The sequence below is a fragment of the Heloderma suspectum genome, chromosome 4, assembly GCF_057233095.1.
Source record: "Heloderma suspectum isolate Gila_16-S chromosome 4, 16-S_ref, whole genome shotgun sequence".
NCBI classification, from domain to species: domain Eukaryota; kingdom Metazoa; phylum Chordata; class Lepidosauria; order Squamata; family Helodermatidae; genus Heloderma; species Heloderma suspectum.
In genome coordinates this window covers 146,297,798-146,313,908 of record NC_139461.1, presented here as the reverse complement: position 1 = coordinate 146,313,908, position 16,111 = coordinate 146,297,798, and the positions used below count along the sequence as shown (strand labels likewise).

The 16,111-nt window shown below is 44.0% G+C and overlaps 1 protein-coding gene across 4 annotated transcripts in view; it reads left to right on the top strand.

The window, feature by feature from the left end:
• Nucleotides 1-244: 244 nt before the first annotated feature.
• Nucleotides 245-16,111, top strand: part of PFDN1 (prefoldin subunit 1) — a 64,534-nt gene continuing 48,667 nt past the window's right edge. For all 4 annotated transcript variants that reach the window (XM_084850857.1, XM_084850856.1, XM_084850855.1 and 1 more), the window contains exons 1-2: nt 245-296; nt 6,046-6,212. In XM_084850857.1, the coding sequence (XP_084706983.1) occupies nt 264-296; nt 6,046-6,212 (200 nt within the window). In that variant the 5' untranslated portion in view covers nt 245-263. The remainder of the gene's footprint in view (nt 297-6,045; nt 6,213-16,111) is intronic.

The window sequence follows — 16,111 nt, the reverse complement described above, 5'->3', positions numbered from 1 at the left end:
AAATGAAAAGAGGGTCGCACTAAGCGAAGAGCCTTCTGCTGCACGGAAGGCGGGGAGCTGGCTGCTGCACCTGCCCGTTAGCAATCTACGCTCGGCGGCGGAAGCGCACGAAGCGAGCGCCAACCACGGAGACCCAGAGCAGCACACGAGGGCAGCCTTACCTCCCTACTACGCATGCGTGAACCGAGCCGTGAGCACGAGAGCGCCCGTAGCTTAAAGCAGTTGCCCAGCACGCATGCGCAGTCTTTCTCAAAGGAGGCAAAATGGCGGCTCCCGTGGACCTAGAGCTGAAAAAGGTACGGGGGGGGGGGGCGGCCCGGATCTGGCCCGGATCTGGCCCGGATCTGGCCCGGATCTGGCTGAGGGTATCTGAGATGCTGGCAGTCTCGAGCAGTCCTCCCGGAGCGGGGCTGCTCAGGCTGTCGTAATGCAGTATGGGGATTTCTGACCATTTTAGAACTCTTGCCCCTCGTATAGTAAAAAAGGGACCGCTTCCTTTCGGTGCAACGCTTCACCTTGGCGCGAACATCAGAAGACTTCTGCTGGCTGGGTCCATCGGAACCAGCATCCCAGCCTGGGACCCTCCAGTGGTTGTGGACTTCAACTCCCATCAGCCCAGCCAGCACGGTTAGTGTTCAGGAATGCTGGGAGTTGTAGTCCAAAAATCTCGAAGTCACCAGGTTGGGCTGGGCAGCAGCATCGAGTTTCGAAGGATGGCAACCCCGATGCTTCAGGAAATTCACAAGCAGCGCATGACGGCAGTAGACTTCCGCTGCTGGTGCCCCGCAGCAACCGGTATTCGAGGCATGTTGGCTGTGAACCATGTAACCGTCATGGCCAGGAGCCACGGATAGATCTATCTCCCACGAATTTGTCTGATCCTATTTCAAAGCCATCTAAGCTCGTGATCATCACCGCTTCTTATGGCAGCAGTTCTCATAATTATGTGTTGTGTGAGGAACTTCTTCACCTCCCCTGAATCTACTGCCCATCAATTTCATTGTATGCCCCTAATTCCAGTATTGTAAGAGGAGAAAAACATCTCTCTACTTTTGCTCACACCAGGCATAATTTTATTCAAGAATCAAGCAAATGTTGGGTTTAAGAGAAGACAAATTGTTCATGTACCAAAAATTATGGAAAATGTGAGTTGTAACACTTCTATACCGTCCAATAGCTGAAACTCTCTGGCCACTTCACAACAATTAAAAGTATAAAATACAACATGACACAATATGAAAGTTTAAAACTACAGTATAAAATAAAAGTAAAAACTAAAATAAAACCTAGCAGCAATGCAAAGATTTAAAATACAGATTTTAAACAACAGAAACTGAAAGATTAAAATGCCTGGGAAAATAAGGTCTTCACAGTGTAGCAGAAGCACAATGTAGGTGCCAGGCGAGCTTCTTTGGGAAGCTTATTCCACAACCAGGATGCTACAACAGAAAAAGCCCTCTTCCCAGTAGCAACCCACTTCACTTCCTTTGGCGGGGGATTCTGGGGAAGGAATGCTGAGGATGATCTTAGGGTCCGGGCAGATATATTTGGGAGGAGATGATACTTCAGGTAACCTGGCTCCAAGCCGTTTAGGGCTTTGAATATTAATATCAGTATTTTGAATTGGGCCCAGACATGGAGTGGCAGCCAGTGCAGATGGAAAAGTACTGGCATATTATGATCATGTTGGCCAATCCCCGTTAACAGTCTTGCTGCCCTATTTTGGACCAGCTGAAGTTTCCAGACTGTTTTCAAAGCCAGTCCCACATATAATGCATTGCAGGAATCCTGTCTTAGCTTCCATGAGATGTAAGCATTAAAAACATTCAACATCTTATCTTGCATATCAGCCTTCCCCAACCTGGTGCCCTCTAGATGTATTGGACCACAACTCCCATCATCCCCAGTCAATGGGCATGCCATCTGGTGATGGGAGTTGTAGTCCGACACATCTGGAGGGCGCCAGGTAGGGGAAGGTTGTTGCATATTGTGCTTGCTTTCAGCTTAGCCTTGTGGCACCCATACTTTCCCTTGTTTTTTCAGCCCCTCTTATGCAGATTGGAGAAAACATTGAAGCTCAGGGGCAACATTATGTCAAACTTTAATAAGATACATGCTTCAAAATTCTGAATTCTTACAGGTGAACTCTTGTATAGCTTATCTTAAGTTGCTGCTACAATGTCTACATATATATGCTTAATCTTATGCATGTTTGAATCAAAATAAAGCCAGCAAAAGCTTATTTAAGAATGCTCTGCTTGTAGATTTTAAAAATTAAATTCAGTTTAAACAGAGCCAACCTACCGAAAAGGCACTTCTTTACTTGTTTAAATATAAAATGTATATCATCCTCCTTGGTGATGTGTGTCAGTTAATGGACATGTGTCCCGAATCTTGCATTCCTCTCGGCATCCTCTATCAACCTTGTTATATCCTCCAGTCAGGTCACTATTAATGTATGTCATTCTCCCTAACAGTGGGTACAGGCTGCTCTGTTTGGGGTAGCACTGCCTCTGAAGGATCAGGTGTGCTGCTTTGGATGCTCTTGGACTGGCTTTGCTCCAGAAGGGCCTGATGGCTGCTGGGGTCAGGAATGCCTTTTCTCAGCTTCAGCTGGTACATTAGTTGTGTCCCTTCCTGGGGAAGACGGATCTGGCCGCAGTGATAGACTACTGTAACGTGTTCACATGGGGCTGCCCTTAAAGAGTGTTCAGAAACTACAGCTAGTGCAAAATGCAGTTGGTTATCCGGCATGTGCTTTAGAGACAATACATCGCTGGTCTTGAACCAACTGCACTGGCTTCCAATTTGTTTATAAGCTCATTTTTAGATGCTGGTTAAAGGCCTATATGGCTTGAGTCTAGGATATCTGAGAGACTGCCTGCTTCCATATAAGCTTGCCCATAATCTGCGATCTTCATCAGAGGCCTGATCAAGGCCTCTGATGGTGGGTACACAAGACACAGACTTTTTTTGTAGCAGTACTTTGATTATAAAGCTCAGGTTGGCTCCAACCTGAGTTTTAGACAGGCAGTAATATATATATTGCTTTGCCCTTGATGGATTTCAATATTGTTTTGGCTTGTTTTAAATAATATTTGTTTCTGCTTTTATTCCGTTGGTAGTCACATGTGAGTCCTGTCATAGGCTGTGTACCAAGGCATGATGCATGTATAGTGTAGTGGGCATGTATATGCAGTGAAAGCCCTGTGTTGTGAATACAAGTGCAGCAACATGGAACATAATCCCTTCATAAGAGGATCATGGAGGTGGCTGACACCATTATGAAGATATGAAGCTGCCTTGTACCGAATCAGATGGTTGATCCATCTAGTCTGCTGCTATCTACTGTGGTTTGCCATGGGTCTCCAAGAGCTCAAGTGGAGATCTTTCCCAGCCTTTGCTCTCCGATATCCTCTTAACTAGAGATTCAGCTTGGAACCTTTGACATGCAAAGCATATCAGCAATTTGGGGGATAATACCAATTTACCTTCCAGGATTGTTGTAAGGATTACAGTTAGATAATTCCAAAGCCATAGTAATGTAATATTTGTGTTAGCCCAACCAACGAATTGCAAACATTGTGCAAGCTTTTAAGATCTCTTCATCAGGCAAGATGAATGGGAGAGGAGGGGTTTGCAAAGATTTAAATAAGGCTCTATTAGGTGCAGTTTGATCTGCTGTTTTTGAAAACATAAAATCCAGCTTTTACTCAAAAATTGTAACTGTTTATTTCAATTAGGTAATGTGTGTTAAGTATCATTGTTATTATTGTTATGTTATTATTATTGATGATGATGATGATGATAATATCATCATCATCATCATCATCACTAACCTATGGTCCCATGAATGAAAAATGATTTTACTGGTCCAGGGCATATAGGGCTTATGTATGCATGAAGACAGTCCACATCCCACTGTTGTCCCCGAATGTACGTCTTTATTTTCTCATCTTTGTGAATGGCTCCTACTTACTCCTTTGAGGGAGAGTAAAACTCTGCACCAGGGGATACTGTGGTAGTGAACATTTCCAGAGCAGTAGCTGTGTTAGTCTGTTTCAGCAAAAACAACAAAGAGTCTTGTGGCCCCTTAAAGATTAACAAAATGGCATAAGCTTTCATGGACACTGTCCACTTCATATTCATGCTTCCTTTTTTACTTCACCCACCTACCACTTTCCATGTGTGTAAGTAAGGAAATCTAGGTATAGTTTTTGTAGCTGTTGGTAGGGATTCCTTAATTTTACTGTTGAAATAGACTGTTTTGGTTCTCTGGTTTTCCCTCCTACAAAAGACCCTTACTTGGATCCAGGGATATAATCATGAATATATTTGGTTGCAGTGCTAACCTGACAAAATTCATTTTTCCAGCCAAATATATATTTCTGAAAAAGATGTACATAAGTGTCAGCTCCTTCTTTTTCTTTATATTAACCCCAAATATTCAAGATGACGTAAAGCTGCACCTCTGATACCATGTTGCTTATTGAAATATTGTGGTTGTGCTTTAGTATAACAGTGCTACGACTATTGTTATATTAAAGATGTATTTAGTGACAAATAAATGTGTGTTAGACTCTGAGAACCTGCACTGAGCTCATGAAGGATCAAGATGCCTGTAGTAGTTTGCCCTCCACAGCAATTAATGGTGCTAAGCTCCCTCCCTCCAGTTGCTGTGTAGGGCAAACTTTATCTCCTTGGAGAATGCTCGGCTAGCTGGGGAAATATCAATGAATGTGTGAGGCCAGTTGTTTCACTGGAGAGTAGTAGAAAAACCAGAGAGGGATTATAGTAGATGCCATAAATGTTAGCTGCTTAGGCAGTTATCAGATAAGTATCTTTATATTCAGAGTAATCTTTGATTTGTTAGTGTTGACACATGGGAGCTATATGAAGGGCAGAAAAATAGTGAGAGTCAAACTGATTTCCACATTGTCAGCAGCTCTGTTCAGCTCCTCTCTCACAGCTTTCTCACAGCAGCTCCAGCGATGGGAGGAGGGGGGAGGGTTTATGTGTGTTTGTATGGTATGAAGGGACAAGACATATGTGACACAAGAGTGTATGTGCTTGTGTGAGAGTCCATGTTATCTTTTGGTGGGGGGGGGGGGCAAACTGTCCAGAACGATTTCCCCCATTGGAAAAATAACCTGGCTCACCAGCGTGCCAGGTTACTCTGAGCACAGTGGAGGCATAGAATTAGCTTTAGCTAATGGCAGAAGATCACCTAAGTCAGGTTTGGTTAACCATATTTAGGATGCAATCCTGTACGTGTTTAGACAGAAAAAAAGTTCTACAACTCCCAGCATTCCCCAGCCAGCATTTTCCAGCATACTGGCTGAGGAATGTTGGGAGTAGCAGGACTTTTTTTCCTGTCTAAACACGCATAGGATTGCACCCTAAAATAGGGGTGACTAGTTGATAGCCCCTTTAGACATTCTGAATTTGTCCAGCCCTTCAGACACCTTTCAAAGGGGGCTGAGTACTGTAGATATCTCTCCTTTGATAAGAGGATTAAGGGCACAATCCTATCCAGATAGGCAGCCACCTCTGAACTCAGAGGCAACCGTCTATCCAAAACAGGGCAGGAGAAGCACGGAGGGGATTGTTCTCTCCGCACTTCTCCTGCCCTGCTTTTTCGGCTAGACAGTGGCTGTCTAGCTGCGGGAGGACGGAGTGGGGAAGGAGGCTGCTGTACGATACATAGGATGTGTCGTACAGGCAGTTCCACCTGCCCTGGAACGCCCCCAGCCACGCCCCTTTTTGGCCGCTCCTCTTGCGAGCGCGGAGGATGGGGCTGTTCTGTGCTGCCTCTGGGGCAGTGCGGAAGTAGGGCTCTGAGGTCGGTTCCCGGAAAACAACATATCCTATGGCCGTCTAGCCACTGTCTAGCAGCCGTAGGATTGCTCCCTTAAAGCGTGTACTAGAAATGAACTGACACTCTGTGTCTAATACTACATTTATATAGCTCTAGGTTATGGTGAAGTCAGTCACTGATAATTTTACTAATTGTAGCTGCATTTGTGTTGTTGTTTTCTGTATCAGGCATTTACTGAACTTCAAGCCAAGGTAATCGATACCCAGCAAAAGGTGAAATTGGCAGATCTGCAAATAGATCAGCTGAACAGGACGAAAAAGCATGCACATCTTACAGATGCAGAGATTATGTCTTTGGCTGAGGAGACACGAATGTATGAAGGTGTAGGAAGAATGTAAGTAATTATTCCTGTTAATTAGTAATCTTGTTTGCATTCAGTTCTATAATTGGCTCATAAAGGCTGAAGTCCCACACAGAGTGAATATGTGCCATGTCTTGCTGATTCCCATTCAGAGGGACTTGGTTACTAGGAACTAAGAGAAAACTTGAGATACTTTAAATGTGCTCCTTCCACTTTTGCAAATTAGCGTTGTTATAAGCTGCTGTTTTCACAGCTGATCCAGTTTGGGAAATACACTGTTTAAATTAGAACGGAACCAAACAATTTGGGTCATAGTTGAACTTAAACCAGAATTGAGTGGAAACATTTATTGGCTTGATTCTCTAGTCATACTGGTCTAGGCTGGGGCATGTTGCAACCAACTGTAACATGCCCCGTCTTGCTAGCCTCAACTGTAAGGCACTTTGGATTTTTTCTCCCCTGTGGCTTGTATCACTTTATGTGGAAGGGTTTTTTCCTTTACCTTGATGCCTTGATTTTTGCTGTAAATCACATCCCATATATTCTAGTATTATACCTGCTCAGGGTCCACTCTGTTTTCAACATCTAGTGAAGTACGGGTTGGTTTCACACATGCCTGGCTAAATGTCTTCCTGTTGGTAGATTATCCTGGATGTCTGGTGAAAACCCCAAGGAATCTTAGAATCTGCCCATATAACACAGTAGTGGTGGAGGGCCTCCCCCATTTTCTACTGGAGTGTAAAATGTTTACTATGTTAAGAGGCCTGTATGTATAGCCACTATTGGCAAACAAAGCAAACCAGCCACGAGAAACTGCTATATATGTTATCTAACCAGGACAGATATACTACATTCAGAACAGCAGAGATTATTATACTTGCCTTGAAAGTGCATCCAAAAGTAACTGGATCAAAGACCTGATCTATAGTAGCTATATTGTTTATGAACTGGGGACCTTGCCATCTGTACCCTACTGTACTCTGCTGTATAAGTGTAATCAGATTGTTTTTGCTGTTAACAGCTTCATTTTAATTGTTATCTTAATTTTATTTTTTTTTGCTAAGTGGAATTTTACACATTAATTATTGTTTCTCTTTGGAATTGCATGATAGCTGATTGTTAATACAATAAACTATCTTCCTTCCAAAAACAGAGGGGAAAAACTCCTTTACAACCAGATCCTCCTGGGGTTATTTACATTGTATTGTTGTCATATGAATTTTTTTTAAGACTAGTTATCACATTCTTTACTTTTTTCTGAAGGATGTGAGCTGTTTTAGCTACAGTTCAGGCCCTTGTTATAAAAAAATGTTTCATATTGTTTCTTTAAAATAATTCTGCTAACAGCCTCTGATAGTAGTGTTTTGATGTTTCCCAAGCGTTGCATGCTATGCCATTAACGAAATGCAAATTAGTGAAATTCTTAACTAAAACTGCCTACTCTTAACTATTTGTGAGTAGCTCCATAAAATTAATATGTACAAATGTACTTATTTTTAAAAAAATGTATGTGTAGAAATGTTCATATCCTCTAGCTGGAATTTTGCATTTTACATAGTTCTCCAGATGGATCTGGGTATATATTTCCAACCATAATCTAAACACATGGGTTGGAATCCGCAACCCAGGGTTTGAGAAAACAGCTTTAGGGTGCAATCCTATGCTTGTTTAGGCAGAAAAGGTCCGACAACTCCCAGCATGACTGGAATACTGGGAATTGTAGGACTTTTTCTGTTGAAACATGCACTCTTAGCCCCACATCCTCTATATGGGCGGAGCCATCTTGGATCAAAGATGTCACTGCCTTCATAGCTGCCTCTCTAGGACAAATGTGTATGCATCCCACTCCCTCTCCTCCACTGGCACTGCTCTTGGTCTTTTGTATAATCTACACAGCTGTGACCCTGGTGGTGTGACTTCAGATTTGGATTATCCCTTGGATCACTTGCTATGATTAGACTACTTTATTGGATTCCTGCTCTTGGTCTCCTTCTACAACACTCCTGGCTGTTCCTGGCAGCTTGCCTTTACCTGAGATGTTTCTGGATCTGAAAAAGACTTCTGGAGTGCTCTCACTAGTAGACATGAGGTCCTAATTCCTTGGCCCAATGTGTTTTTGTGGAAGGTGACACACTGGAGGGAGCAATCCTATGGCCACTAGTCAGCGGCTAGATGGCCATAGGATATGTGGTTTTACGGGAACTGACCTCGGAGCCTGCACTCCGAGGTCAGTTCCCGGGGAACCGACCTTCCCCTGCTGCCTCGCAGGCAGTGCAGAATGGCCCCATGCTCCACGCTTGGAAGAAGAGTGTGGAGCGGCCAAAAATGGGGCGTTCCGGGTGGCGTTCCAGGGCGGGGAAGGTGGAAATGCCGGTATGACACATCCTATGTGTCATCTGGCATCCTCCTCCCCTGCTCCGCCTTCCTGCAGCTAGATAGCCAAAATCAGCTGTCTAGCCGCAAATGCAGGGCAGGAGAAGCGCAGAGGGAACAATCCCCCCTCTGTGCTTCTCCTGCCCTGCATTGGATAGGCGGCCGCCTGTCCCCATAGGATTACACCCTTAGTGTGTCAAAATGAATCTTGCGGTATTTTCAAATAAATGCCTGTGTGAGCACTGTACAATGGACCAATCCCTTCCCTGTCACTTCTGAAGCTTGGTATGCTGATTTTTACTTGTGCTACAGAAGTACATGAGGAAGCACTTGAACACCTTGAGAAATGGTTCCGGTGCTGTTGTTAAATGGATACCCTGTCTTTTAACAAAAAGTACACAAGGCAGGGGATATGATTGTGGCTCCCCTTGTTCAGAGGCACCACAACAGGATCTTGCTGAGGGACAGGTGGGCAGGTTGTGTCCTATCTAGTATAGCTTCTAAGGCCAGGAGGACCTTGGGAGGAAACCCTGGGAGGAAATCTTGGCAGGTTTCTTTCTTGTTGAGAGCCAGAATCAACCGTGGAGCCAGGGAGTTCCATCAGCACCACTTGGGAGATCCTCTGTATGAGATGCTGTGTCGCAATCTGGTCTTTTACTGGAGATCTCTCAGTAACCCAGTTTGCATGTCATGGCGGCAAATCATTGGTTATTTAACCCATGATTTGAGGGGACATGTGCTACCTGTGAGCTGCTTTTGGTATCGGTAAACAACCTCTGACTGGAGGTTGTGTGATGTATGAACCTGGACCAACAGTTGTTTAGGGGCTAAACAGCGCAGTGGTTAATCCATGGTTTGTTCATGTGCGAACAGGCCCATTATTTGGGGAGCAGGAACCATCCTGTGAATTGTAATGCAGGGCCATAGGGGCACTGAACTCACAGGGCTGGTTCGCATGTCATGGTAAACCAGAATGGTTGTAAATGAGCACGGTGCATGCTGCTGTATTGCTTCCACTTAGCTCCTCCTGTCAGCAGAACCAGCTAAGCAAACGAGGCAGCCTCTATTCATGTTTTGTTTAGCCTTAGTCTGAACTGGGCTCCATGGCTTATTGCTCTCCTAACAAGCCAGAATCATAAGTCAGGGTTCTCTGTGCTTTGTAGTTGCAAACTGGAAGGTTAATGCCAGATTTCTCCTGCTATAATGACAGATCATGAGACCGGGTTATAGAGGATGTATGTGTGTAATGCAATTTTTGGAGAGTAGAGAGGTTCCTTAAACCTAGAAGAGAGGTAGCAGAAGGGACAAGAGAAAAATGACTAATGGATGGGAGTGGAGGGGCTGAGGGGCTGAATCAGCAATATAAAGTATTTTGATGGGCTATTAAATGCTTGGTTATATCATTACTAGTACTTCTCTTCTTTGGAGTGAAGAGTTTGTTTTATAAAACACTGCTGGCATCCTTTTGAAAGCTGTTTGAGTATCTTTGAGGATGTATCCTCAGTTTTGTAAAATTGGAAGTCTTATTGCAGATTGATGACCAGAAGTATCAGAAAAGAGGGGTGGGGTGGAAATCCCATTTTGAAGTTTGGTGAAAATGAGGTTAAGGGCACAATCCTATCATGAACTCAGAGGCTGATGGGAATCCTATGCAGAGTGGGAGCAGTGCGGAGGCAATCTTCGCCTCTGCACACACCCAGCTCTGTATTTTAGCTAGATGGGCGTTTCGTTACCTTGTCGTGGTGCTGGAGCTTGAGCACCTCAATGACGTCATGAGCTAAACCGTGAAGGGACACCCAAGATGGGAAGGTCATGGCAGAGAGGTCAGACTAAATACAATCCCTGGGGAAGGAAACGGCAACCCACCTCAGTATTCTTGCCATGAAAACTAAACAGATCAGTACAATGAGAGATATGTCGGTATACCATCGGAAGATGGGACTCCCAGGTCGGAAGATGGTCAAAATGCTACTGGGGAGGAACAGAGGATAAATTAAACTAGCCCCAGATGTGATGACACAGCTAGCTCAAAGCCAAAAGGATGGCTAGTGGCCGGTGAACAACGAATCCGATGTTCTAAAGATCAACACACCATAGGAACCTGGAATGTAAGATCTATGAGCCAGGGCAAATTGGATGTGGTTATTGGGGAGATGTCAAGATTAAATATAGACATTTTGGGTGTCAGTGAACTGAAATGGACTGGAATGGGCCACTTCACATCAAATGACCACCAGATGTACTACTGTGGACAAGAGGACCACAGAAGAAATGGGGTAGCCTTCATAATTAATAATAAAGTGGCTAAAGCAGTGCTTGGATACAATCCAAAAAATGACAGAATGATCTCAATTTGAATTCAGGGTAAGCCATTTAACATCACAGTGATCCAAATATACGCCCCATCCACAGATGCTGAAGAAGCAGAAGTAGATCAGTTCTATGAGGATCTGCAGCACCTACTGGATAGTACGCCAAAAAAAGATGTTATTTTCATTACAGGACACTGGAATGCTAAGGTGTCAAACGACACCTGGAATTACAGGCAAGCATGGTCTGGGAGAACAAAATGAAGCAGGGCATCATAGGCTGATAGAATTTTGCGAAGACAACTCACTGTGCATAACAAACACTCTCTTCCAACAACCTAAGAGACGACTTTATACATGGACTTCACCAGACGGTTGACACCGAAATCAGATTGACTACATCCTTTGTAGCCAAAGGTGGCGGACATCTATGCAGTTGGTAAAAACAAGACCTGGAGCTGATTGTAGTTCAGATCACGAACTTCTTATTGCACAATTTAGAATCAGACTAAAGAGAATAGGGAAGACCCACAGATCAGTTAGATATGAGCTCACGAATATTCCTCATGAATATGCAGTGGAGGTGAAGAATAGATTTAAGGGACTAGATTTAGTAGATAGGGTCCCGGAAGAACTATGGTTCTCCGTTCGCAACATTGTTCAGGAGGCAGCAACAAAAAATGTTCGAAAGAAAAAGAAAACAAAGAAGGCAAGATGGCTGTCTGCTGAGACACTGGAAGCAGCCCAAGAAAGAAGGAAAGCAAAAGGCAACAGTGATAGGGGAGAGATGCCCAGTTAAATGCAAAATTCCAGAGGTTAGCCAGAAGAGATAAGGAATTATTTTTAAACAAGCAATGCATGGAAGTGGAAGAAGATAATAGAATAGGAAGGACAAGAGACCTCTTCCAGAAAATTAGAAACATCGGAGGTAAATTCCAGGCAAAAATGGGTATGATCAAAAACAAAGATGGCAAGAATCTAACAGAAGCAGAAGAGATCAAGAAAAGGTGGCAAGAATATACAGAAGATCTGTATAGGAAGGATAATAATATCGGGGATAGATTTGACGGTGTGGTCAGTGAGCCAGACATCCTGAAGAGTGAGGTTGAATGGGCCTTAAGAAGCATTGCTAATAACAAGGTAGCAGGAGATGACGGTATCCCAGCTGAACTGTTTAAAATCTTGCAAGATGATGCTGTCAAGGTGATGCATGCCATATGCCAGCAAGTTTGGAAAACACAAGAATGGCCAACAGATTGGAAAAAATCAACTTATATCCCCATACCAAAAAAGGGCAGCACCAAAGAATGTTCAAACTATCAAACAGTGGCACTTGTTTCACATGCCAGTAAGGTAATGCTCCAGATCTTGCAAGGTAGACTCCAGCAATTCATGGAACGAGAATTGCCAGATGTACAAGCTGGGTTTCGAAAAGGCAGAAGAATTAGAGACCAAATTGCCAATATCCGCTGGATAATGGAGAAAGCCAGGGAGTTTCAGAAAAACATCTATTTCTGTTTTATTGACTATTCTAAAGCCTTTGACTGTGTGGTTCATAACAAATTGTGGCACGTTCTTGGTGGTATGGGGATACCAAGTCATCTTGTCTGCCTCCTGAGGAATCTGTATAATGACCAAGTAGCAACGGTAAGAACAGAACACGGAACAACGGACTGGTTTAAGATTGGGAAAGGAGTACGGCAGGGTTGTATACTCTCACCCTACCTATTCAACCTGTACGCAGAACAGATCATGCGACGTGCTCGATGGGCTCGATGAAGCCAAGGCTGGAGTTAAAATCGCTGGAAGAAACATTAACAATCTCAGATATGCCGATGATACCACTTTGATGGCTGAAAGCGAGGAGGAGCTGAGGAACCTCATGACGAAGGTGAAAGAAGAAAGTGCAAAAGCTGGGTTGCAGTTAAACCTCAAAAAACCCAAGATTATGGCAACCAGCTTGATTGATAATTGGCAAATAGAGGGAGAAAACGTGGAGGCAGTGACAGACTTTGTCTTTCTAGGCGCAAAGATTACTGCAGACGCTGACTGCGGCCAGGAAATCAGAAGACATTTACTTCTTGGGAGGAGAGCAATGACAAATCTTGATAAAATAGTTAAAAGCAGAGACATCACACTGACAACAAAGGTCCGCATAGTGAAAGCAATGGTATTCCCCGTAGTAACCTATGGCTGCGAGAGCTGGACCATAAGGAAGGCTGAGTGAAGGAAGATAGATGCTTTTGAACTGTGGTGCTGGAGGAAAATTCTGAGAGTGCCTTGGACTGCAAGAAGATCAAACCAGTCCATACTCCAGGAAATAAAGCCAGACTGCTCACTTGAGGGAAGGATATTAAAGGCAAAACTTGAAGTACTTTGGCCACCTAATGAGAAGACAGGATACCCTGGAGAAGATGCTGATGCTAGGGAAAGTGGAAGGCAAAAGGAAGAGGGGCCAACCAAGGGCAAGATGGATGGATGATATTCTGGAGGTGACGGACTCGACCTTGGGGGAGCTGGGGGTGGTGACGGCCGACAGGAAGCTCTGGTGTGGGCTGGTCCATGAAGTCAGGAAGAGTCAGAAGTGACTTACTGAATAAACAAAAACAAAGCTGAGGCATTGGGGAGGGGGAGAGAAGGAGGCTGGGGTGGCCTCTGGATAAGGTGTAAGGCAGCCTCCCCAGTGTCCTCCCCTCTCCACCCACCAGCACGCCCCCTTTTCCTTCCCTCTGAGGTTGCATTTATGACCTTGTAGAGGTAGCCAGTGCAGTTCTTCCCGTGCCAGCTGTGAGGGGGTGGGGAGTGTGGACTCCTGGGTCTGAGGTTGGAGTGCTGACTCCAACCTTGGATCCAGGGATTCGAAATACCCTATGGCCTCCCAGATGCTGTCTAGGGGCCATAGGATTGCTCTCTAACTGTGCTTCTCAATGTGTGTGTGGGGGTGGGGTGAGTGGGGGTGTTTAGTCTCACAATTGGATTCCGTGCCCCACTTACTACCTGTCAGTAAATGAAGAATGTGTCAAGATTAATTTTCCTGGTTTGTGGGTAGAATTTAACCGTTGATGGTGCCCCCGCCCACTTTTCTGTGTGGCAAAATGTTGGTATTTATGGAGCATTCATACAGGAACCCAGTGACTACTCCTGTGACAGCAGAGGCAGTGAGGCTGGACCCCAGTGTCAGGGCGACACAGGAACAGTCCCCTTGGGCCACAATTGGAATTCTAGGATTGATTCCCCTTAACTGAACATGTGCAGTGAGGAAGCTTTTCATTTCAGTTTTGACACTGCAAGAGAAGAAGCACCATGAGCTTTACACTGTGTGGATTATAAGTGTTTCCTGTATTTTGATGAGATGTGCTAATTAGCTGCATGCTAAAACAGTGTAAAGGGAAAAATCTGCAAGTATTCAGACAGGGTATTATGCATTTTAAACTTTCATCATAGTTCTTAAAGCAAAATGTTGATGTCAGTTCACAAATAGCTTAAGCAACAAAACTAGACATTGGTGTGTGTGTGAGTGTATCAGGCTACATAACAAGTCTTTCAAAAGAATATGAACTAACAGAATTAAAATGTAATGGCAAGATGCCAAGATCCTGGACTATCTTCTGAGCAACAGATACTGGTTGCTTACAGTATATACCAGTTCATCACCCCCTGCTGTGCATTGCTGGCTTTCCTTGTATGAAGCCCAAAATAACTATTGTGGGAGAAATAGTCAGGCTTCCTGAGACTAAGGAGGCCGGCATGCTTCATGTGTTGTTGTTGTTATTAGTTTATATTGGTTAATGAGTAGCTAATAGGGTATTTGATTTTAGTGAGACTTCAGTGCATTTAATTTCTCTGATTTAGCGTACTTCTGAGTAAACATGCATAAGATTGGGTCAGGGCCAAGAGACTGTGAGATTTCATCTGGGTTCCTGCTGGCTCCCTGAGCTCACCTTCAGCCTCACCTCCATCTGCCGCTCCTCCCCCTGGCAAGTATTTAAGGCGTGGCTGCCAGAGACTATGTTTGGTAAGGGCCAAGAGGCTGTGAGTAGGGATGGCAGAGAATTCCGCCATGGACCCCAGTGAGTCTGTGGCGGAACGGAACACTTACCACCGCCTCCTGCGGAATCCTCTTCGGCCAGATCCTCCGGCTCCGGAGCACCAATGATACGGCTGCCATGCCGTATTGCTGGCTGTGGGGGATTGACTGCGGACACAAATGGCGTCCAGGATGCCATTTGTGGCCGTAAAGTTCTTAGTTTAAGGTAAATGCAGCTGTAAATGGCAGCATTTACCTTCAACTAAGACCTTTATGGCCGCAAATGGCATTCACTATGCCATTTGTGGCCCTGTTTTTTCATGCGATAGGCTACGTAAATATTTGTGTTTTTTTTATTTTCCTTTTTATTTTCCCAGGCATTTTAGCATTTTAGCTTTCTAAATTTTTATCTTTGTTGTTTTAAATCTGTATTTTAAACTCTTGCACTGCTGCTAGGTTTTATTGTGGTTGTATTGTTATATTGTGGTTTTAATGTTCTGTATATTTTAAATTGTTTTATTGTGTGTTGTTTGGTTTTAATTTTTGTGAACCGCCCAGAGAGCTTCGGCTATTGGGAGGTATAGAAATAAATAAATAAATAATTAATTAAAAAAAAGCAGGGGTGCAAATGGTGTCCAGGACATTTCCTCAAATTGCCAAATGTGTCCATGTCCCAAAAAGGTTGCTTACTCCTGCTGTGGGCTGGTAAGCCCTGTTCCACCAGTTTAAAATAGACCAAACAATAAAAAACAAACCTGAATGGTTTCTTTCTGAGGAAAACATACCTCTTTTAACCCTTGAAGCTTGGGAGGTTGCTTTAGTTACAGTTTGACAATTTGTGCATCATTGAGCAAGCATGTTTCCGAAGCTGGTTTAAATTGCTTTATCAGTCCTGCTTGATTTTGTCACTTTGCTGTTTCTCTGTTGCTCTTTGCGGATTTTAACACTGATGTTTTTAATTCTTATTATAAATATAGAAAGCATATACAGAAGAAAACATATAACATGGTAACATATATCTTTGAAATTAAGTAAATCCACCACAGTTACAAGCCTATGCCTGCTTACCTGGGAATAAGTCCCATTGAACTCAGTGGAACTTACTTCTGAGTAAACATTCATAGGATTGCGCTGTAAATTGATTAGGTCCATTGTCTAGACCCAATCCGACCTGCAGTAAGTTGAGCATCCCCCACGTTCCCCACCCCCTGCCCTTCCTAAGC